General features: G+C 36.4%; 1 protein-coding gene across 4 annotated transcripts in view; it reads right to left on the bottom strand.

The window, feature by feature from the left end:
* LOC131050276 (valine--tRNA ligase, mitochondrial 1) overlaps window positions 1-25785 on the bottom strand; it is a 49070-nt gene that overhangs the window by 11616 nt on the left and 11669 nt on the right. For all 4 annotated transcript variants that reach the window (XM_057984475.2, XM_057984476.2, XM_057984477.2 and 1 more), the window contains exons 11-15: window positions 14301-14358; window positions 13829-14131; window positions 13426-13596; window positions 1362-1552; window positions 850-1252 (exon numbers count right to left, since the gene is read on the bottom strand). In XM_057984475.2, coding sequence (XP_057840458.2) covers window positions 850-1252; window positions 1362-1552; window positions 13426-13596; window positions 13829-14131; window positions 14301-14358 — 1126 coding nt within the window. The remainder of the gene's footprint in view (window positions 1-849; window positions 1253-1361; window positions 1553-13425; window positions 13597-13828; window positions 14132-14300; window positions 14359-25785) is intronic.

Below are 25785 nucleotides of genomic sequence, written 5' to 3'. Positions count from 1 at the left end.
TTTAATATATAAAATTTTATATGTTTATTATTTAATATACAAGATTTCATATATTTATTATTTACATTGCAAAAATATATAAATTAAATATTAGATTTATAATAATAATATATTTATTATTTAATGTAAAAAATTTAATATATTTCTTGTTTATATATTAAAAATATTTCAATTAAATTTTTAAACATATTTATATTATAATGTTCTAAATTTATTATACTGTATTCAAATTTAATATAACATTTTTTTTATTTTTGTGAATTTATTACTTATATTTTATAGATAAACAAATTTATATAAAGCAAATTTAATCACAAATTTTTTTCCACATTTTTTCCTCTTGCCGAACTTTATCCAAATTTTCTTGTCGCTTAAACACGAACTTGAACCTTGTGGCATAGATCAAACCAGTACTACAAGCTTAACATCAATTGTCGTGAGTTGACAAACACGAAACATCTCATATGAGAATCTCTACAGCTAAATATAAAAATTAATTATTAAAAAATTCCATGCAGAATATAGCAGCGAACATTGCTTGTAAGAATGAGGGTATAACTAACAGAAATCATGTCAAATACCATAACTAAAATTCATATAGAGCACATGATGACTTCAATTTAAATTTGACCTAATTTAGCTTGTCAGAACAGAAACAAATATCAAACATGCAATAATATTCTAAGAACCCTGTGAAGATCCCTGCACCTTAGAGAACGAAAAGCTATTCCATGCACTACCTGGTTAGATGAACCTTCAATAAACAAGTACAGAAAAATCATTTACTAGTTACTGTTAGTCTATTCCCCATATTCCACAAGATAAAGGAAAATTCCCATTTGAACTGACCTGTTTAAAGGGAACACTTCCTGTAATCTTCATTCCTAGCATTACCATACGAGCTACCCAGAAGAAAAGAATATCATGTCCAGTTTCAAGCAGCGATGTCGGATAAAATGTCTTCATATCAGCAGTATTTTCAGGCCAACCCATCACTGAAAAAGGGAAGAGCCCAGAAGAGAACCAAGTGTCTAGCACATCTGGGTCTTGTTCTATATGATAAACTTTTCCAGGAAATTTTGCATTTGCTTCATCCACAGCTTCTTGTTCATTTCTTCCCACTACCCAATGATCATTGTAGAACCCAAACTCTTTGTACGAATCATCCTCCAAACTGACATACCATGCTGGGACACGATGACCCCACCAGAGTTGTCTTGATATACACCAATCTCGAATGTTCCTTAACCATCTGCATGACAAACACCGCTAATAAATGAGCATAATGGAAACATATGTCTTGAAAACACAAGGTTTTGCAATAAACCAAAGGCTCAAATAAACATGATAGTAAAAGAAACCTGAACCATTCAGCTTCATACTGTTTTGGAATGATCTCAAGCCTACCATCTTCCACAGCTTCACAGGCTTCCCTACCCATGTCACTGCAGTTGACAAACCACTGTGGCTTAATCATTGGTTCCACAACATCATCACTCCGTGAACATGTGCCAAGGCGCATCTCATTATCTACAGAGCCTCTGTAAAGACCCTGTATTCATTAAATGGGAAAGTTTCAACGTGAAATGAATTTATAACCTTTGTGTTCCAACAGATACTTATAAAATGCTTTGTAAAACAATGTCTCACATTATAGTCAAGCTAATGGAAATGCAAGAAATATATGTAAGTATTAAAAAGCTTTGAATTATAGAAATTCTAAACTGTCGAGATTTTAGTTAAAAGAAATTTAAAAGGATAAAAAAATGAATGCTATTTTGTTAGTGGCAATTAAAGAAATGCATAACTCCAGTCTTAATCCAAAAAGCCTTTCCCATAAATGAGTTAATATAAGAGGATTCAGTTGTTGCACAGCATGAAAAATAAAACTTCTGTACTGCAGACAAATATCTTAGAATTTACTTTTGGATAAAATGTACACACGGAGCACCGTGGTTTTCCAATGTAACATACGCTTGTCCAAAGAAAAATGGAATGATTCAGAACCAAATTCTTGCCAATGCGTGTAATTGAGAAGCCTCATGAGATGTCCACAGGTTCTCCATTAAGTACTTGGTATAATCCAGATGATTTCATGCATCCCCTTTCACAGCTTGCACCCACAAAAACAAGAACCATCTAGGTAACAGAGGGAATCTCCTCTAAAAAAAGCTACTGAAGCAGTATTCAGAACATCAAAACCAAAATAAGATACAGATCCTCCTATGATTTTGATTATTAAGCATCCCTAATAAATCCTCATATAGCTCATAACAGAGGTTACCACAGGCTACAGCTAAAAATAGTATGAAAGATAAATCAAGATTCAAAACCTATTTAGCCTCTTCTTTCCTCTTAAGTTGAGATGAATCACACTTGAGCACCAGTCACCATCACTTTGAAACAGAATTCCTAATTTCTTAACCACTGTTAGCATTCATTTTGAAGGATGTGTGATTTTCTGTTAAGACCTTTTACTGATTTTTGTCCTCAAACCAAAGCAATGCTGACAATAGGACCAAGTGCATGTCTTATGTGTATGCTCTCAATCCAATAGACACCGCATGACTCCACCTGCAAATGTCTTTTTACTGTTCATTTCTGGGTTCTTTCCTATGCACAATATGAACTTCTGGTAGCCCTCTCTGCTCTTTCAACATCACATGAAGCAAACAAAAAGCAATAAACTCACTTTTCTTGTAGAGCATCTACCACATGCATATGCTGATGTCAAGGATATTAAATTGAGTGTTTTAAGACATCATGACTTCTAAAAATCAAAATAAGCGATGAATAATGACCCCTCCAAGAAGGTTTTGATATTGGATTTCGATGAACATATATATCATTTTTTTCAGAGAAATAAACAGTATGAATATTCAGAATTCTTCAGAATGTCTAGAGTTTTCTTCAGAATGTCTAGAGTTTATCTTTCAAGCTCTAGGGATTGCTTTCACAATTTATCATCTCGTTTTGCCTCTTCATATATCGTGGTATCAAACAACTTGCAAGTTGTCACACACAAAGGTTTCAGGTCTCACTCAGTGAATGTAAAATGACAAGGTATCACATTCTATTAATAAATAAAAATGCAACTGTTCCAGCAATTAAGCACTCTTCCTTGTGCAATTATTTTGATGTCAACAGCGAGATATGTGTTGTACCTCATCAATTACTTTGACGGGAGTGAAATTAAATTTATTGTCATGCATGCCCCAACAATTTTGAGATGAATGTTATTTAAAAATAAAAATTGACCTGTTACTTGCATAGACTCAAGTTTGAAACACATTGGCAATTGTTCTCTTGTCATCAGAGGCACATGACCTGCAGATTGAGATTTACTATCTGAGAGGACGGGACCTGCAGGCCATAAATTTGAAGAAGGTAATTGAGTACCCAATTTATAGTGAGTCCAGAGAGATGCTAGTGCTTATTTAGGGATTATCATTAGAAGGAAGGACTAAAGTAGGAGGGACACTTTCAACTTTCAAGATTTTCAAAAATTTGTATATAACATAATTGGATCTGTTTTTCAGGGATAGTTATCTTCAATCACAGGTCTAGTGATCTGCTCCCGATGGCTCTTATGAAAAACCATTGCTAGCAAAAAGAGAATTAAACATTACATGTCAATCAAGAGATGCATATGGGCAAAAGTAGCCGTACTTGACATTTTTCATTCCCCAGAATACTCAGGACTCAGAAAAGACCCTTTGAGAGGGAAGTGGATTATTTGCCACCCACTCTCTATTTTACATGCATGCTTGTGTAACACCAATTATTTAGCATCCAACAGCATCCTGTCATCATTGGATTTTAGATGTTAACGTCAGGCATTTCTCCATTTCTGGAGAAGATGCCACTTTGCCTTTGAGGACTGCCTTATTGCATTATATTACTCCAGGCTCCTCACTAGATAGCATTCTCAAAGAATTCTTCACGATCATGTGGTGATTGTTGATGCCAACAATATTACTGATATTGACAACAGAAAAGGGTTTTTTCCTTTCCTTTTGTTCCAGTATATAATTTTAATTCCCACGTTTTGTAATTTGAATCTTTATCTCCTATTGTATCTGTTTTTTATTGAAGGGAGAAATTCCTTCACATTTATTTGCTGGTACAATTTGGCGCTGTGTTTTGAAACCCATTGACCTACTCTTCTCAATTGGAAGTACAAATTAGTTATTTGTTGATTTTTCTTTCCACGATGCACTTACTATGTTTGGACAATTTTGTCAGATAGTATTGTACAGGACTTCGATAGCATTTTCAAGGACATCATTTGTGACTCTGGTGATCATTGATGCCGGTGATAATATCAATATTGAGGAAGCCACAATAAGGGATACTTTTTCTTCCCGTTCCAATTATATTTATTATTTAGTATGATCTGATGTTTCTTTACATTTGTCTCCTATTGTATTTGGTTTAATTTTCCAAGGTTATAACTATCACATTCTTTGCTGTTATAACTTGACAGTGCATTTCTGTCACCAGAGATAATGAATGTAATTTTTCCATTCATCTTTCCTTTTATTGTTACATCCTTTTGACCATGTATTTTCAATCCTTTTGACCAATTTTGGTCTCTAGGAATTTAATTTTCTTCTTATCATGCACTTCTTGTATTTGGACAACTACATCAGAGAGCATTAGAGAGCACTTGAGGAACTTCACAGTTGATAATATGACATTCTCAAGGACATCCTTCATGAATATGTGGTGGTTATAATCATAGTTTACAAAATAGCCGAGTCTCACTTAAATTTTGGCTGGACAAGTTTTTGCCATGCAGACAAGTTCCAAACCAGTTTTGGCACTTAACTCACACAAGCAATCAGTCAATCTGATGCCAAAACTCGCTGGATGAAGGATTCATAGGGAAATAAAGGAAAAAAACTGGATATGATGAAAAAAATTATTTATAAACCTCCCATTCCCACGCATCTTCCCCACAGCATTATGCACCCTTTGAGCATTCAAACTTCAATTTAAATTTCAAACTGATTCCTTTATTTTCAAATTTTTCAAGTGTTCATTTTTATTGTATGTTTGTAATTTTAATTTGTTTGTACTTGTAAATGCTGGAATCTTTGGTGATGATTTTGTGCTTGGTGGATGGTGAGCAAAATCCAATGGAATACATTTATGAGGTCATAAATATAGGGGTAAAAAGCCATCCAAAACTTTTGCAATGCAAATATAGATAGATTCGATCCCATTTGGGAGATCATTGATCATATGTGGAGCAATCAACTCCAATAGCTTCACAAATCTTAATGGGGAGTTAATGGAGGGTCCCTGAACATGCATTGTGAAGATGACACCTAAGGTTGAGGTGAGAAGACTCATTATTTCAAAGTCATAGAATTACAACCATACTAAAGGGAATCTCTTTTCTTCAGCACTAGCTTTTTGAAAGATCCATCCAAAACACCAAGCAACAAAAATTGAAATCCTAACTTAAATATTAAAAGTTACAAATTACTATATTGATATTGATTAGAAATTTTCGAGTATCTTATTTGCAAATTCTTGATGGCAAGATTGGGGTAAAAATAACCCAAGCCTTCAAAAACTAGTCCTCTGAATTTCATCTCAACCTTCAAGTAATTTTAGATATGAGCACAATTGTAATTTCTTTTAGTCCATTCACACGAAGAAACACAATAAGTTAACAATGCCACAATGACCTAGATTTTGTGCAATAAGCACACAAGAAATGTGGAAACATCTACACAAGAGCTTATCAACTTGAATTATATTTATGCTTATAGTGACTAAACTAAGTGGGATGAGATGACCCCTATGTTCACAAATGACGATATTGTTGATTTCAAGAGACAAGCTATGGAGGGTGTACATGTGATAAAAAAAAGAGAGTTTGGATTGGAGGACATCATTGTAGATGATGTCCAACATGAGGCAAAGGAGTCACTATCATCTAGTACCAAAGTGAAGTTGCAAACGCAGCCTTCTAGGTTGAGTGAGGAGCTGCAACCAAGTGCAAGGATAAGACCCTTTCCCAAATTTTTCACTAAAACGGGAAAAACAAAAAATTGTAACATCTTGCTATTTGTAACTTGCCTAGATATGCAATTGATGATAATTTATGAAAATAATCATGATTAATTCATAATATTTATTAGTTAGTTGTTTATTTACATGATGATGCAATTTCGTACTTTGTATTCAAATCTAATAGAAAACACTTCCCCAACATTTTATAGATTTATTTGAGTCCAGTTAACAATCCAAGTCGAGTCCGCATTTGCAAGTCATTGTTGTAATCATAGGAGCAGAAATTGCGAAAAAAATTGAGATTGATCACAAAAATCACGAATCACTAGGTTTAGCAATTTTTCCCTCAAAAAAACTGTGATCAAAGTAAATCATGTTTTACTGGTTTTCCCCCAAAAAAATTAAAAACATGCAATTTTTACCATTTTTTATCAAATTTATCTTTTTTTGTCAAATTGTAAATCATCAAATTTCAGCTGTTTAAAATATCACAGTTCTACAGAAATCGCCACTAGCTGCCAGCACAAAAAAATGCCCAAGAATTTTGTTTTAAACCCTACTCAACAAAATACTCATTTTAAATTTTCGTATGCATCTATGCTTTTAACTAGGGTAACCGGAGGACAATGAATAGGCTCAAGGTTGATAGTGTGACCACAAGAAGGATTCCCTCCTCTTTTGTTTCCAAAGCTAGGGCTACGACTACAGGAAAGATGGACAACAAAAAATGCTTCTACAAGCCTTTGCCAATGCCGCTTAGTAGAATATTTGTAAATTATTAATAATTGCATTATTAAATTTTGCGATAAAAATAATAATGCATTATTAAATTTTGTGATAAATTTAATAATTGTAAAGATCTTATTATAAATTTAGTAGCTAATTTAAAATTTAATCATATTTATTTTTATTAGTATTTAGGTTTTTTATTTAAATTATTGAAATTTTATATTTTTAAAATTTAAAATGAATTTGTTTATTGAATTTTATAATTAAATTGAAATTGTTAATATTTAATATTTTTTTTTTTATTTTTTTGAAAAAGAGGGTTAAAAATTTATTAATCAAGAAGAAACATTACAGAAATCAAAGGGCGCCAATCCAATAGGAAGAACAAAGCCAAGAAACCACAAACCAAAAAAGGCTCCCACCTATCCAATCACGTCTTGCATAATAATCGTGTCCAACATAATAGAGCAATCCAACAACAATTGACCCCATTCACCAATATTCCACCCATCCAATCGCTTTGAAGCCCATTTAGCCAAACAATCAGCCACTTTGTTCCATTCCAAAAGAATGTGACATATTCCACCCATCCAATCGCTTTGAAGCCCATTTAGCCAAACAATCAGCCACTTTGTTCCATTCTCCAGGAATGTGACAAAAAGAGACTGAATCCAAAGAATCCTTCAGACTAAGGATCTGTTTGACCACCAGTGCCAATTGCCAATTAACATCATCTAACCTCTACTTATTCAGCAAATCCATAATCACCTAAGAACCTCCATTAAAATATTAGTTTGCTAGCATTTATACGCCAAGAAAAGGAAAACAACAACCCCAGAGCTATCCCTACCAATGCCAACAATGCCTACATGCCCATGATTTCCCCTAGACGAACCATTCATATTAATCTTTAGAATTTCCAGGGACAAGGGAGACCACTGACCATCTCATTGAATCTTCCTCTTAGCATGCCTACTCTTCCTTAACAGGGATCACCTAGTCCCATATCCCAAAAGATTCAAATTCTGGACAATATACATATCACCAGGATCCACAATAACAAAAAGGTCACATTTTGCCAACATCTTTTGTATCATGCCAACAATTTCCGCCAAACTTGAAGCACAACAAACTTCTTGTCTTGAAAAATCCTATGATTTTCTTTCTAACCACAATTGCCATAGAATGAAAGAAGGGCCAATATCCCAAACTATATGCAAAAAGGAAGTCTTAACTAGAGGTCTTCCTAGATTGCTCCAAAATTCAATCAAGGAATTGGCATGAACACAAGCATGCTTCCAAACTCCCCACCACAAATGCTAAATTTCCTTAGCAAACAAGCATTGAAAAAAGATATGTGAAGAGAATTAATCACTATTATTGCAAAGAACAGGTATAGAAGGCTGCCCTTGACATCCCCTTTTTCTAAGTTTCTCCCAAGTGAGGCACTTGTTTTGCACAACCAGACATACGAAAAAATTCAACTTAGGCCAAACAAACCTATTCCACACCTACTTACACCAAGGAGCATCAATCTTCCCATATTTTTGTCTAACCAACTCCATATATCATAAAGCCACTATAAACTTGCCCTTTGAATCTTGTCTCAAAGCAAAAAATCCTTTCCTTTCAAAGAATTACACACTCTCCTAACAAGGATTCTTGCAAGATCCTCTTGGTATTCCACTGACCCTCCAAGAGGCCATTCAAAGGTCCTTTCCATCTAGACACCTCTACCTAGCTTATAGATTCAAGGAAGTTTTAAAATCCTCAACTCTACTCCAACCAACTTCCAAAAAGCTATTACATAAAGATTGCAAATGAGGAAATTGAGAAACAATGGGAGGATCACCATCCCAAGAGTCATACAAAAAAGGGCTTTTGGACCCCTGTTACAGATCCAAAAAAGCCCTTGCTTAATTAACTGAGCAACCTTCTTAAGAGTGTTCCAAATCATTGAGCCTTTTCCCTCTAGATTGAAATGAGAAACATCCTTACTATCCACATCTCCAAAGTACTTACCAGTAAGGAATTTCGCCAAAGCCTGATCCTGATTAGTGCACCATCTCCAAAAAAGCTTAGCAGCCAACACTTGACCATTCAAACCCACCTATCGCAATCCAAGGCCATCATCCTGCTTTGGCCTTCAAACAAAATCCCATTTGACCAAACTCCACTTTAAAGAAAGCAAGGTTACCTGCGTATAAGAAATGTCGAGAAAGAGCATTGAATTCTTTAATGAAACTCCCTAGTGCAGTCAGCACAAAGCATATATAAATGGGAAGAGCCTAAACCACAAACTTCAGAAGAGTCGCTCTCCCAACCGTCAAGAGTTATTTGCAAGTCCAATGATTGATCCTTCTACCAAGCTTATTCATATCTTGCCAAAACCCTCTAGTCAAAGGACTCGTCACAAGGGGGACTCCAAGATAAATAAAGGGGAAAAAACCAATCTGAAATCACAAAATCTTTGCAATCCTAATTTGAATAAGCTTGGCAGTATTGAAGAAAAAAATATAAAATTCATCTTCATTAATCTTTTACCCTAAAGCAACCAAATAAATATCCAAAGCCTTCCTGAAATTAATAGCCTCATTGATTCTAGTAGCACCCATCAAATTCGTGTCATCCACAAATTGTAGATGAAAGTGGGGAGGCAGTCCATAACCCAATTCCAACCCTGAATTAAACCTTACCTTACCAGAGACTTAATAAATCTTCCCAACCCTTCAACCATTAAAATAAACAAATAAGGTGATAAAGGATTACCTTGTTGAAGACCTCTAGAAGCACCAAACAACTTCGAAGGCTTGCCATTGATAAGAATGGCAAAGGAAGAGGAAGTGACACAGCCCAAAACCCAATTGATCCATTCACTACCAAAGCCAAAAGCTATAAGAACCTAATGTAGGGAAGACCATTTGACAAAATCATAGGCTTTGGCCATGTCCAACTTAATGAACATACTTTATTCCCTTGAAGCTGCCATAGAATGAATAGCTTACATGGCAATGACAATCCCATCCAGAATTTGCCTACCAACAACAAAACCTCCTTCTTGCTCTAAGATTAGTAAGCTGAGCCAAGGCTTGATTCTTTCAGCAATCAACTTCGTGATTATTTTATAAATCACATTACAAAGAGCTATAGGTCTAAAAGCATCCAGAGTATTAGCTCCTTCCCTTTTAGGAATCAGGAAACGTAACATTTATGGCCCTTAACATTTGTTTATTGCTATGAGACACATACACCACCTCTAAAACGTCCATCTTGATAATCTCCCAAAACTCCTGATAAAAATCTATAGAAAACCATCTAGACCAAGAGCTTTTCGTTTCTTCATCTAGAACACCTCTTCTAATTCAGAGACAAAGATGGGTCTCATAAGATCTACATTCATTTCATCAAAAAAAGAACCGAGAAGCCTACTTCAAAAACTGAGTGAAAGAAGAAAGTTGAATTCCCTCTGAAGACAACCTTACCATCTATCCTTCACAGAGTTGTGGAGGAAACTTGTGTTCTAGTCACCTCCTTGATGACAATCAATGCAAGACTTTTGCTTCCAATATATCTCTTCGTGTAACTCTCATTCTTCCAGCTCTTTCACAGCTACAAATTCCTCTCTATACAACTCCCTAGATAAACCCTAGTCCCTAACCTGGCAAGTTATGCCATCCAAAGAAGATTGCGCTTTCAAGTTGGTTGAGATTCCACCTTTTGATCTTATATTCAACAAACTGCTGCCTTTTAACAAAGGAGTGCATTGCTATACCAAAAGCGGGCTTCCCTTCACAGCACCACAACAACACGATCCTTGAGTGAAGGGTCCCAAAGCCACATAAGCTGAAATTCAAACTAACAATTTTTAGAAGCTTTAAATTGAGAAGCAATGAGTTTGATTGGCCAATGATCAAACCCTCTCCAATCTAAAATCTCTAAGCTAGTAGCCCAACTACCATCCATCCAAAAGCAAGATACCAAAAATATATCTAACCTCTCAGCTACAGCCAAAGGGACCTTCCCTTTATTAGCCTTAGGAGTAGGAAATTGAGGGACATTAGCTAAGATAGAAGCATGATTGAACCTAGGGCACTTCCTTTGCAAATGACCATACTGATGACAAATACAGCTTCGAAAAGGAAGGGCTTCATAATCAAGTTGTTAAATCCAGGAGGAGGATCCAAGACAAATTTCCAACAAATCTGGCAAAGGGTTATTTAAATCAATATCAACACAGATACAAGCATAGGAAATTACCTTTTTTCCAATGTTTGTTGCGATGGGGCCTCCGGCTTTCCTAGCAAAAGACCAATCAAATGCAAAATATCATTCCTCCAAAACTCTAATGGATGTCTTGGGAGATGTACCCAAACAGGAACCCTTGAAGGGAGCTCTATTGAAGAGTTGAAACCTGCATACCACGAGAACCCTTGAAGGGAGCTCTTATAAAGAGTTGAAACTGCATGCCACAGTTTAATGAACAAGCCTACTTAATTGCGAAAATAAGGCCCTGTTCCTATCTAACATATGCAAGAATACAACCACAAAGTAATTATTGGCTGCTAACATAATCTCGATATCTCCTTCCAAGTTCCAAGTCTGTCTCACCCATGTATCCAAAAACATCAAAGAGGCCCGAAATCCCATAAATTTGCAATTTAAAACATGGTTGCATAAGCAACTAAGATTCTCGGAATCTGGCTGAATCACCAAGACCAGTCAATCTGCACTTCTCTCCAAACACCCAATTGTTTTCTTGGCACAAGAGACATCCTGCAAAGAAGGGTTCTCACTAGATGCAAACTTCTTGTGATGTTCCATAGCTTGAACATGAACATTTGAAAAGGATGTGCCTTCTTCATATTCTCACAAATTACTAATTTCAAGGAGCTGCCAACCTCCCCAATTAAAAACCCCAGAAATACAAGGCAAACGAAAGCCCAAACCCCATACCCACCACCAAAGAAATCACACCCTCCCCAAAGAAGAAGCCAAAAAACAATACCCACAAACTCCAAACGCAAAACCCCCAAACTGCCCAGAAAACTTGCCAAAAAATCACCCAAATACACCTCAGAAAGAAAACTGCACGCCGCCAACACACCCCACGCTGCAATGTTAGAGAGAAAAAACGAGCTGAACATAAGACAAAAAGGCTAGGGCCTCAGACTCCCTCCTCGCAGCAACAGTTTGCTCCATCTTTGCATATTTCCAATGTTATTATAATATTTAATATTAATTAGTGTTTAGGTTTTATTAGATTTCCATACGAGTTATTGATAAATTTAATTTTTTTAAAGATCTACAGTAAATTTTATAATCAATTTAAAAGTATTAATATTTAACTTAAATTAGTGTTTTAAGTTCTTAAATTTCTATTATATTTTAATGAGTTATTAAATATTAAAAAATATAAATATAATATTCATATGTAATCACATTTTTTTACTCAGTTCTATCACTCAACGACTATTCCAAAAAAACTCTTCATCGAACACAAGTATGAAATCCAATCTTGTGGCATAGGTCGCATGTTATCACGATTTTTTACCATTTTTAGTTAATTTTGACTTCAACAAGTATGTTTTTTTCCAGATAGGATTTAAGCTTTTTACCTATATTACACGTATCTACAAAAACAATAGATGAATTGGATGGAGTTTTGTTTTGTGTTTAATAGGACAAAGTCAAACTTTCATTTTAGTTTACTTTCAATATCTCTAAGCTATGAAAATGCCTTCTAATTCAAACAAGAAGAAGATTTTCTCTTTTTTTTGGCATGTTTATAAATCCCAATATTTTTTAAAAATCTTAGAATTTTAATTTGCCGATTTTTGCTCCTATGGTTGTAACATTGATGACAAACATGTATTGAAATTGCAGCTTCTACAAATAGAGCAAGATACAACATCTAGAGAAGATGTGGCTAAAGGGATCCTAGACAAAACGAAAATGGCTGGTCTTGATCCATATCATACAAATGATGGCAATCCCAACAACCACCATGAAAGAGCTAAACTAGATTTGATGGTGACCATACAAGAATGATTCGGCTAATTGAACCTAGATGAGCAATCATGGTGGTGCAAAGAATGTCCATGGATCACAAACAAAAGCCAATAAGCAAAAGGTAACACAAACATAAAGCTGATTTATCCTTGAAAAAATATTTACACAATAATTAGATATATTTTTCAATCTTAATTTTGAATTTGACCAATTGGGTCAGACGGCTTAATCAAACAGCAGCCTTTCTACTTTAATAGAGAACATCCAATAAGTAAATTTAAGTCTCCTGCCATCTACAGCATCCCTTTTTATTAGACTGACATGGAAACCTCCCTTCTCCCTTGTCATTAGGACTCTGATGGCTTATACATCATGGCAGTCCTCATCCTTGCGTAGCTAATAAAAGCATTTAGCAAGCTTTATGTAAATTTCAAACGTGTAAGATAAAAATAACATTGACACTTGAGGTAACCCAAAGTAGAGCAAATGATACAAACTGAACCATGAAAATGCTGAAGAAAATTCCATGAAATGCAGGGACAGGGAAGGTAGAAATATTCACAAAGTTTACACCCATTTATATTCCCATTAACTAGACCACTTTTGCATCAGGACTTGTAACTCTTAGCCATTAATTTTATAGTAAATTGTAGCAATTACCTTATTTTTCAAAGCTTCAATTACTGCCACTCGGGCATCAAACCGCTTCATTCCTTCAAATTCCTTGCCCCCATTGCTATTTATCAAGCCATCATCAGTGAATATATTTATAAAATCTAGATTGTGACGCTTACCTACAGCAAAATCATTTGGATCATGTGCTGGAGTTATCTGTAGGAGACATGAAAGACAAAAAAATTACAATAATATTGCACCACACCGAGCTTGGTATGAAATGAAATCTAAATTATCTAAATCCAAATTATAGAAATGATATTTAATGAATTCTTAGTTGTGATTCAACCAACATCTGCTAAGGAAAGATGAATTAAGTAAGAGAAAAGATTTATATTCTACCAAACAAATCTCAATTGTATCATGAGATACAATCATATAACATTACCTTAACAGCACCAGTTCCAAACTCTGGATTAACAAGCTCTGAATCACAGATGATAGGAAGTTTTCTTCCATCAAAAGGGTGGATGGCAAACTTTTTGTGCAAATGCATGTATCTCTGATCAGTAGGATGCACTGCAATGGCAGTGTCACCTAGCATGGTTTCAGGTCTTGTTGTTGCCACAACTATCTCTCCCAATCCTTCCTCCAAAGGATAAGCAAACGATGTCAAAACTCCAAACTCAACTGGATTTTTGTACCCTGGGACTTTCCGTAGTGTCCGTTTATTGATGTCAATGTAGTCTACCTTTACAAAATGTTAATTGAACATACAACAAATTATTAGAACTAGCTCCTCCAAATACAAAAGATGAGAAATCAAATACCCAAATAGTACCTCAAACAATTTCTAAAGATCAACTAGGAAAGACAGAAAAATTATAATATAAGAGAAATGTCAATACAAATAAGCATACCTCAATATCAGAAATTGCTGTTCTTAGAACACAATCCCAATTAACAAGTCGATGATCTCTGTTTAATGAACATTTTATTAGAACGTGCTCTTAGAAGATGCAGCCCATGAAGAGAATAAATTTAAAATTTCACATCTAGTAGGATATGCATATTAGAGGAAAATGCCTAAGAAATATAGAATAACATACTCAGCAGCCTCTAAAGGAAATCCTTGTAAACACAGAAGAAAATACCAGCAAGCTTGAATACAGTCAGAAAATATGAATACGATATTACAAAGTCTCTCCCAAGACTGCTTAAATATTGTTTGATATATATTGAACATAAGTCATTCACTGTTCAGCTAAGAAAAAGATTCAGAAACATGCCCAGGATAACTGATGCTGTAATGCCATAAGCATACGAGCAATATCAGTTGGTGCATCTCCACAATCGAGATGACATTCTAGAAAGTATCATGGAAGTTGTCTGGCAAGCAAACTATGAATCGCTCATACCAAATTTAGGAGCTCTTCCACAAGTTCTTCAATGCACAAAAATCCCATATGACAGAATCCATACAACTACGCAAATATAAATAAGATAGCATACATCAGGTGTCATTTACATGGGTTGATCTCACATACGTTGATAGTAATACATTTACAGATCCACAAACTGTACCTGCTCAAGATATGGCAGACTTTTAGAAATGCCTGGATAAAATCCTGATGGGATATTACATATACAATTCCTGTGGAATATATATCCTACCTAAATTACCGGTTTTGAATCCTGATGAGATATGACACATATATGCTACCTAAGTTGCCTAAATCCAGGTCCAATCCACACCTACTTCAGGATCTAGTTCAATCTAGTTGGGGAGTCATTCAGGTTGGCTATTCCAATGTGGGTTCATCCCAAATGAACTTGGGTGACCCACATCAAACCCACAAGAATCTGCAATGATGCAAGAACAAGCCTACATCAATTTGCACTTTCTTTTTGCTTTTCTTTCTTCCTTTAAAATCATTTGTCTTTGACTATGATGGATAAAAATTAATCCCTTACCCTAAAAGTGACTTCTACAGCATTTGAAAGTCTAAAACAAACTAGTTTTACCTCATTGTGTATGCAAAACACAAAGACCAATATACTTGCTTACGATTGCATGAATAGAGTTAATTATTGATCAACGAAGGTTCCAAAGTGATTGGTTTGCTATTCCTACACATGTACAAGAGGCCATTCACTCCCAAGAAGATTGAAATTCAAAGGCATTGTTAATATCAAACTTTAAATCAACAAAAACATCATGCTCTTTGACAAGAAACAAAATTGTGTGGCAAAGCCTAAACTATCCCATAGACACTATCTTGGTAGGGTAGTCATTAGACATAAACCAAGTGAAGAAGCTGGTGAGTCAAACTCTAGACAAAGACAACTAGATAAACTGGTAACAGAAACCAATGGCTTTGCACTCTACACCAATTTTCTAACCATTTGCCTTACTAGACTCTTAGCTTCTACGACAATCAAAGAAAGGACTTGTTTACCAAAACACACACTTGCAAATGGCACCTTCCTCAACAACCCTACGACCAAAAACATGAAAATGCAATTGGGCAACATGAATGCTCTCATACAACAAAGAGTGCCTAAGCTTTGCAAGTTATAATCTCAATCCACCTCTCTATGCCTTCACCACTCCCAAATATAATAGCACACTATCATTCATTAGGCTGGACCAAGATGGCAATCTGACAATATATACATGGGATATCACATATGGGCGGTTTCAGCGACAAGAAGTATATGATTGCAAGCCACCCAGGAAGTGCAGCTTCCTTAGGCTATGTCAAGACAATAGTTGTGCGCCCTGCCCTTAGCCTGAAGAACTCGTGGTTTGAAGATATCCATACTCTCCTCTGAAGCTTCCTAAGTACAATGCCACCAACAATGCTTTTCTTGACCTTTTTTTTAGTCATTGGGGCAAAGCACTTCTCCAACAAATATGTGATAGGGATTGGCAAGGGAAAAGTGGCAAAATGCAAGTAAAGATGTTTGAGTGATTGAAAATTGTGATATTCTTCTATGAGAGGAACTGTCTACATGCTTACACAAAGCATGGAGACTCTACAACAACACACGCCATGACGTTGTTAAGTACACAAAATAAGTTTGATCGAGTACATACCTTCGAAATATAAAATAGAATAACAATCGTGGTTGTCATTGAAGAGGTAGATTAGGGGAATATATCTCATTCAAACCCACGCATGCAAGCTTCCCCAAGTTGTCTCTTTAAATGTTGGCACAATGCCATTGATGGCTTGAACATTTTGTATCTCATGTTGCACCCTCCATTTATCATGGCCACACCTTTTTGCATCATTAGTCATACTCTTTAATATCTTGCGTTGTATTGTTCCCTCTTATTGAGTCACACCATTGTATCAGGGTTGTATGATTTTTTATTAATCGCAAATCTTCGGATCTTTTGCCCTAATTGTTGCACATTAAAGATAAATCTATTGTAGAAATCGAAAAAAGGATTGACCATGTTACCAAGAGGTCTCTAAGAGACCTAGGATTTTATTATATTAATATTCATATTGAGAGCATTCAACTTTGATGTCAAGATACTAAAGATGGACCTAGACTCCTAATCCAAGTAACAAGAAAAATTCATGGAATTCTTGTTAAAAAAAGTCATTGCACTTTGTTAATTTACAATGATAATCAATGCCTATCAAGATTGATCTCGAGTAGATTGATGGTTGATTCAATATATTGTTATTTTGAAGACCTTTTGAGATATTTGTCTATCTTCTTCATGCTCTTCATTAAGGGAATTTGATAAATAAGAAAATTCTCACCATAGTTTGTAGATTGTTGTGATATTCAATTGTTATTGCTTTTCATGAAGCATAGTGTGGCATAAAGCGAACCTAGTTGCTATCTTCTATTACAACCTTACATTTATCTATGTTAGTTGCAATTAAATACAAAGATTTTCTTAACAAAATCATTTAACAAGAGAAAGAGGCAATTGGAGGGAATTTCATGAGCTTGTTAGGAAAAACGATTAGCATGAAAATCCACTTGGATATCATCTATAAAAAATGATTAGCATTCCTAAATACCATGTAAACATTGTTTAAGTCTGGCCCTAATCGGGCGTCACATGTAACTTGTAATTAAGCAAGACCTATATGTAACTTGTAATTATATTGGACAAGACCTATATAAATGTAACTTGTAATTTATAGGTCTGATCCTATTCTTGGCACCAAAACAATAAGGCTGACCTAAGGTCTATTAGGAGGCATTGAGGCATATATATACAAGTTCATTTGTAATCATTCAATACTAATTCACATACAGCGAACTATCTCTGTCTACTAATCAGCGATTTACCTTTGTCAAGCGAGTTAGTGTTTCAGTCCAGTGAATTCATCCTGATTACTTTCTTGGCTGAGCAAACATCATACTTGGCTGGGCGAACATCATTCTTGGCTGAGCGAACATCATACAAGGCTGGTGAACTTCCTTTCAAGGCTGCCGAATCCATTCACAGTAACAGTGAACTTCATCTAGGGCAGTGAAGAATTCAAGGACATAGCCTTCAGCATATTGTATCGCCTACAGCAAGATAAGTTGCCCTAATGTGTGCCCTAATTTGAAGTATGCTTCATGTGTGAAGCAAGATCGTAAATCTGCTACTGAGTTTAATTAATATAATCTGAGATCTTTAGTTGCTGGGTTTTTCACCTCCAAGAGGGAGGTTTTCTCAGGGTACTGTTGTGTTATGTGTCTTGCATTTGTTATTTTCTGCTTTCTGTTATCAGTCTGATCCTAAAATCAACAATGTATTAGAGCAAGGTTTGAAGCAATCGTGATCAGACTGTCTGACAGCAGCAAAGCACTCTCTCCTACTTCACCTTCATCAAGCAATTTCCTACATTGAAGATGGTGACTGGTTTAATGGTTTAAGATAGACTTGACGGAACTTTGAACTTCACCTCATGGAAGGTTAGAGTTCTTATTGCACTTGAAGAGAATGATCTACTTCAGTTTGTAGAAGGAAAAGATCAGCCTGAACCTGAAGATCAAGAAGAAAAACTCCAATTCAAGAAGAATGTTGTCAAAACAAAGAAGATCCTAATTGACTCCGTGAAGGACCACCTTGTGCCTATCATTTCCAAGATGTCTTCAGCCAAAGATATGTTCAAGACATTGGAAGGGATGTATGAGATCAACAACACAAGTCGTGCCCTAGCCTTAAAGCAACAGTTTCATCACATCAAGATGGCAAAAGGAGAAACTGTTATTGCTTACTTCATGAGGATCTCTGAGTTGAGAGATCAGCTCTCTTCTATTGGTCATGTTATTGACAGCAAGGACTTGACCATGTTGGCTCTTAATGGTCTTCCTGCATCCTGGAAGTCTTACATTCAAGGAATTAGTGCAAGATCGAAACTTCCCAAGTTTGATCGTCTTCGTGCAGATTGCATTCAAGAAGAGTCAAGATTGATAGCAAGAGGAATTGAGTGTGATCATTATGATGTGGAAAATCAAGTCCTTGCGACACGTATGGAAAGAGGCAAAAGAAGGAAGTGGGATAGAGACAGAGAATCAGATCCTGTCTCTGAATCAAAAAGGAAGGACTTATCTCACATTCAATGTTTTAGGTGTGATAAGTATGGTCACTATGCTCGAGAGTGCAAATTCAGGTCTACTCCTCTAGCTTCTTCTGCGGAAGTTTTCATAGGGACACCTCAGAAGGAGTCAAGGTAAAATGTCAACTCGGAAGATTTCTTATTCTAAAGGAGGAAATATCAATTCATCTTCAGAGGGAGCCTGACATTTCAGCTTCAGAGGGAGCCTAACATTTCAACTTCAGATTAAGCCTCATCTTTTGGTTAATGCATTCTTCTCTATGAGAGAAGTTTGAGGTGAAAGCCCTCGTTCCACCCTCTGCGAGTAGGTATGGTGTATCTACCCTCTACGAGCAGGCATGGTGGATGTCATGGAAGAAATTCCATGATGTAGCACTTGTGTTTATCCACCCTCTGCAAGTAGGTATGGTGGATCCACCCTCTGCGAGTAGGCATGGTGGATGTCATTCCATGACTTAGCACTTGTGTTTGTTCGCCCTCTGGGAGAAGCTATGGTGAAGGTCATCATGTTTAATTGGTTTCCATCCATGGGAGTAGCCATGGTGGACCCACCCTCTAGGAGTAGCCATGGTGGTTGTGTTCATTTGTAATTCCATTCATGGGAGTAGCCATGATGAACCCACCCTCTGGGAGTAGCCATGATTGTGTTCGTTTGCATTTTTCATGGGAGTAGCCATGATGGTTGTTACTATGTGACTCGGTTATTGAGAAGGAATCCTCCCTAGCTAAGAGGGAGTGTTGATGTGTAGCTAGGTCGGATCCTTCTAGGGCCGACCTAGTACACTTGATGGCTAAGTGGCCTTTGCCATTTTGATGGTTCAATTTGATATGTAAACATTATTTAAGTCTGGCCCTAATCGGGCGTCACATGTAACTTGTAATTAAGCAAGACCTATATGTAACTTGTAATTGTATTGCACAAGACCTATATAAATGTAACTTGTAATTTATAGGTCTGATCCTATTCTTGGCGCCAAAACAATAAGGCCGACCTAAGGTCTATTAGGAGGCATTGAGGCATATATATACAAGTTCATTTGTAATCATTCAATACCAATTCACATACAGCGAACTATCTCTGTCTACTGATCAGCGATCTACCTTTGGCAAGCGAATTAGTGTTTCAGTCCAGCGAATTCATCCTGATTACTTTCTTGGCTGAGCGAACATCATACTTGGCTGGGCGAACATCATACTTGGCTGGCGAACTTCCTTGCAAGGCTGCCAAATCCATTCACAGTAACAGTGAACTTCATCTAGGGCAGCCAATAATTCAAGGACATAGCCTTCAGCATATCGTATCGCCTACAGCAAGATAAGTTGCCCTAATGTGTGCCCTAATTTGAAGTATGCTTCATGTGTGAAGCAAGACTGTAAATCTGCTACTGAGCTTAATTAATATAGTCAGAGATCTTTTGTTGTTGGGTTTTTCACCTCCAAGAGGGAGGTTTTCCCAGGGTACTGCTGTGTTATGTGTCTTGCATTTGTTATTTTCTGCTTTCTGTTATCAGTCTGATCCTAAAATCAACATTCTACACTGTGCCATGCAATAAACAAAGTCAACTGCAAGAATCTTAGTCAACAAATCATGATAGGCAACTAAGGCTGCGAAGAACCTGTGGATAGATTCCAGGACATTTGAGGTAATGTCCAACTGGATCCCAAGGCACATACACACTTGTTTTCTTGTTTTAGGGGTTCTTTGTTATAACTACTTGTTTTGCCTATATGTAATGTAACTAGTATGAATGCAATCCTATATGCAAAATTTTTACTAAAAAATTTACCAGCAAAAGTAATATATTTAAATGCAGGAAAGAGGGGAGCAATCACTCAGCAAAATTTAATACCCTTTTATACTCTCTGCACATTGAGTGTCATGCCCCCCTAAGCTTGTGGAATTTGCAAAAGAGATTAGGCTCCTACTGGTTGTGAGGTGTTGGATTGTTATGTCTGTTTCTGTATTGTCTTTGTTGATAACAAGAGAGGCTAATGGCATTAATATCAATGTTCTGTTGTCAGGGGTTTTGTGGTTTGCAAACGTTATCCCTGTTCTTGCAATCTAATTCTTCAAACATACAAAGAAGTTTATATTTCCATCCACAAACTGGCAAACTCAGGGGGGATTTAGCTATAATAATATCCCTTGCCAAGAGCTCGTCATCATATGGTATGCAAGGTTTTATGGGCTGGTTGCAGAAAGGAGGTGGAAGGTCTACCAATTGACAGAATTCCGGTAACAGGGATAGAACTGTCATATATTCATGCAGTTGTTGTGGTTGGATGGTTTGTGACTTGACCTATTCTTCGTTTTGTCATTTAAGGTTGGCAAATGTTTCTTAAGATGTAAAGTTGTTCATAATATTCTTTGCACGTGGAGACTGATTCCAATAATGAGTATGGAGTGAATACTTGGGAAGAATTTCACAAAACGGACCAGATGTGTAACTCATTGAAGGCAAGGCGTATAGGATTATCATTCATAGGTTGACCAAAACTGTTGTCCAAAAGTTCTTCCAAGTATAATCTTCGGATGCTGTACATGCTTTTACAGTATTAACTCATTCATTGCTAATATACATGACAAGCAACTTAATAATCTTGACTCTCTATAAATTTTCATACCACACCCCTATTCTGTTGTTTATAACTAGGTAAGAAGGGTTCGGATTGCCTTAAGGCAACATCCAAACCCATATAGGACTGGGTCCTATCCTAAAAGGGTAACGTACCCCCAAGATAGGACCAGCCCCATACCTCCACGCCACATTAAAATATGTACCACGCCACAATAAATCAAATCGGTGCCAAAATGCATTAAGGCCGACTTGAAATTATATGGGTTAAAAGCTCATATAAATAAAGTTCAAATGCAAACTCAAATCACTCATTCAATTTCACATGCAATCAGCGAAATAGCTCTGCAATTAAAGGTGCGAAATATAGAAGAGGATTGTGCAAATTAGTTCAAGAAGATAGAAGGCATTTGGTATTCCTTGTGGCAGACTTGGTGTAATTAGAAGGGCAGCTCTGATTTGTTAAAAGGGAGCAGATCTGAAGAGTCAAGCTAAGTATTGTATTGATGCAATTAAGATTAAATACATAATCTGACCTGTGGGTCTTTAGTGCTGGGTTTTTCCTCCTTGGAGGTTTTCCCAGGGTATTTGTGTTGGTCTCTTGCTCTCTTGTTTTCATCCTTGCATTTACTTGATTATGGTTTACTTAATGTTAGCGAATAATTAAATGCTACAAATCTGATTACTGAACTAGGTCACAAATTTAACATGGTATCAGAGCTAAGGTGTTACTAACTTCAGATTTTAGTAAATCATTTGTTGCATATAGTTGCTATTTGTTTTCAGATTAAAATGTCAAGTTTGAGGGCTGAAGATAGACTTGATGGAGCCCTTGATTTTGCTGCTTGGAAAGTCCGTATTCTATTGATCCTTGAAGAGAATGATCTGCTAAAATTCATAGAAGAAGAAAGGCTGTCCCCTCCTGAAGATGCTGAAGAACTGAAGTAGTTCAAGAAAGACTCCCTCAAGGCTAGGAAGATCATAATTGAATCTGTCAAGAATCATCGTCACTGTCATATCAAAATTTGCGTCTGCCAAGGAGATGATCAAACACTTGGAAGGGATGTATGAAGTCAACAACCTCAGCAGGGCTCTTGCTCTAAGGCAGCAGCTTCTTCACATGAAAATGAAAGAAGAAGACTCAATCATGGCCTACTTCATGAAGATCAATGAACTAAAGGACAAGCTAAGTACTCTTGATTGCCAAATTTCGGATAAAGATCTTGTCATGATTGCATTAAATGGTCTACCTGATGAATGGAAACCATTCATTCGTAGCATTGGTGCAAGAGCTGATCATCCCAACTTTGAGCGTCTTCAATCTGATTGCATTGAAGAGGAATCTCGAATTGAGGTAAGAGAAAAACTCAAGAACTCTCACAAAGATGATAATCATGTTCTCTTAGCTAAATCTAGGAAAGGTGGACATTGGAAGAAAGAAAAGAGAAGCAAAAGTTTTAGATCCTCCTCCTATGATCCAAGGAAGAAGTCAAGAGATTCCTCCCACATTCGTTGCTTCAAATGTGATAAGTATGGTCACTATGCCAGAGATTGTCGGAATGATCCCAAGGAAAGGGAAGTCAATTTAAATGAAGTTGCTGAACAAAATGAGGACTGTCTTCTTATCTCTGCTCTATCAAGCAATGTTCCTACGGACAGTGATACTTGGATAATTGACAGTGGTGCCTCCAGACACATCTCAGGTTTTCGTGAGCATCTTTCAAATCTGATAGAAAAGGATACCAACCTTCATGTGGTAATCGGTGATGATGCTCGATACTCAGTAAAAGGTTCTGGTACTACCTCTTTAAAACTAGATTCTGGTATTTCTTTACAACTCTGTGATATCCTTTTTGTACCTAGTATTAAAAGAAATCTTATTTCCATTTCTGCCTTAGAAGATAAGGGTTTGCAAATAGCATTTTCTGAAGGGAAAGTACTTGCTTGGTCTAAGAAATCTAATTTCAAAACTGCTCGTGTTATTGGAAATAGATGTGATAGTTTATATAAGCTTGCAGCTAATCCAATTCAAGCTCTCATCCATGACGCCCTTGAATCATGCGAGCTATGGCATTGAAGACTTGGACATCTACACTTTCAAGCTCTTCCCACTCTCGGTAAAATGGTTAAAGGTATGCCTAAACTTAGTTTATCTCATGATGACGATTGTAAAGGTTGTGCAATGGGTAAGAATGTAAAGAACCCTTTTCATTAAAGTGATAGTAGGGCTAAAGAAAAGTTAGAGCTCATTCATTCAGACTTATGTGGTCCCATGTCTGTAGCATCTCCTAGCGGCTTCCTTTATTACGTTATCTTCATAGATGATTTCTCTAGGAAAACGTGGATTTACTTTCTTAAATCTAATGAGTCTGAAGAAGTCCTAAACAGATTTAAAGAATTCAAAGCCTTGGTTGAAAACACTACTGGAAATCGAATTAAATGTTTAAGGTCTGACAATGGAGGTGAGTACACCTCAGGTAGTTTTTATGATTTCTGTATTAAGGCAAGAATTAAGAGGGAGTTATGTGTTCCCTACAATCCTCAGCAAAATGGAGTCGTTGAAAGAAAGAACAGGGCCATTGTTGAAGCTGCAAGAGCCATGATTCATGATCAAGACCAGCAACCCTTTCTATGGGCGGAGGCATCCAAAACAGCAGTTTACATTTAGAATAGATGTCCTCATCGTGCTCTAAAGAATGTAACCCCTGAAGAAGCCTTTATAGGAATCAAACCTGACATCAGCCACCTAAGGATATTCGGGAGCCTTGTGTATATTCATGTGCCTAAAGAAAAATGAACCAAGTTGATCGCTCTGGAAAGAAAGGCATCTTAGTGGGATACAGTGAATCTTCCAAAGCCTTCAGGATCTACATTTCAGGTCAAAGGTATGTTGAGGTAAGTAGAGATGTAACTTTTGAAGAAGATATTGCTTTCAAAAGATCTAAAGGTTCATTATCTGATAATAATGATATGGTGATTGAAAATCAAGATTCAAAAGTTGATGCTAACCCTGAGATACAGAAGGAGTCCACTGACTTCCAAGATCAGGAAGTTCAGGATGACCCAACAGAACCCGTGGACCCCACAGATATACCTAAGGATATTGTGGTCTGCAAGAAAAGGCCACTTTGGGTTAGAAACACTATTCAAGATGCTGAAGGATTTGCTGCTCCCAGAGGAACCTTTAGAGATAGCAAGAGACTCCAAAATCACGCCAACTACATTTCTATGATGTGTAATATCATTGAGTCTGAACCTCACAATGTCGAAGAAGCTATGTCCCATCATGCTTGGAAATCAGCCATGGATGAAGAGTATGGATCTATCATCAAGAATGATGTCTGGGACATTGTACCCAGACCCAAAGGTAAGTCTGTTGTTTCTTCTAAATGGTTGTTTAAAATTAAGCATAATGTTGATGGTAGTATTGAAAAATATAAAGCTAGATTTGTAGCATGTGGTTTTTCTCAAAAGGAAGGAATAGATTATGAGGAAACTTTTCCTATTAGATCTATAATAGCTATTGCTGCAGCCAAAGGTTGGGAGCTGCATCAAATGGACGTTAAGACAGCTTTCCTCAATGGTGTCATTGAGGAAGAAGTCTATATTGAGCAACCAGAAGGTTATGTAATCCATAAAAGAGATACTCATGTTTGCAGGTTGAAGAAAGCCTTATATGGGCTCAAACAGGCCCCTCGTGCTTGGTATGAAAGAATTGATAAGTACTTACTAAGCTTAGGATTTCGTAAGAATGATGTTGATGCTAACATTTACTTGAAGATATATAATGATGATATGCTTATTCTGGTTTTGTATGTGGATGATTTATTTCTCACTGGTGAAAATAAATTAATTATAAGATGTAAAAAAGAATTAGCCTCAGAATTTGAAATGAAGGATTTAGGTCTAATGCATTACTTCCTAGGGTTAGAAGTATGGCAAAAGCCAAATGAAATTTTTCTAAGTCAAGAAAAGTACACTATTGATATTTTGAAAAGATTTAGAATGATGGACTGTAAACCCATGTCTACTCCTATGGAATCTAACTTAAAGAAATTAAGTGTTTCTGCAGCTAACTCTGATTTTGCAAACCCATCTGAGTACAAGCAGTTGATTGGATCCTTGATGTATCTAGTCAATACTAGACCAGACATCTGTTATGTTGTGAATGCCCTCGGTCAATTCATGTGCTTGCCTAAACTTGTTCACCCGGTTGTTGCCAAACACATTCTAAGATACCTGCG

This window comes from Cryptomeria japonica, chromosome 11 (genome assembly GCF_030272615.1).
Source record: "Cryptomeria japonica chromosome 11, Sugi_1.0, whole genome shotgun sequence".
Lineage (NCBI taxonomy): Eukaryota > Viridiplantae > Streptophyta > Pinopsida > Cupressales > Cupressaceae > Cryptomeria > Cryptomeria japonica.
This window is presented reverse-complemented; position numbering and strand designations above follow the sequence as displayed.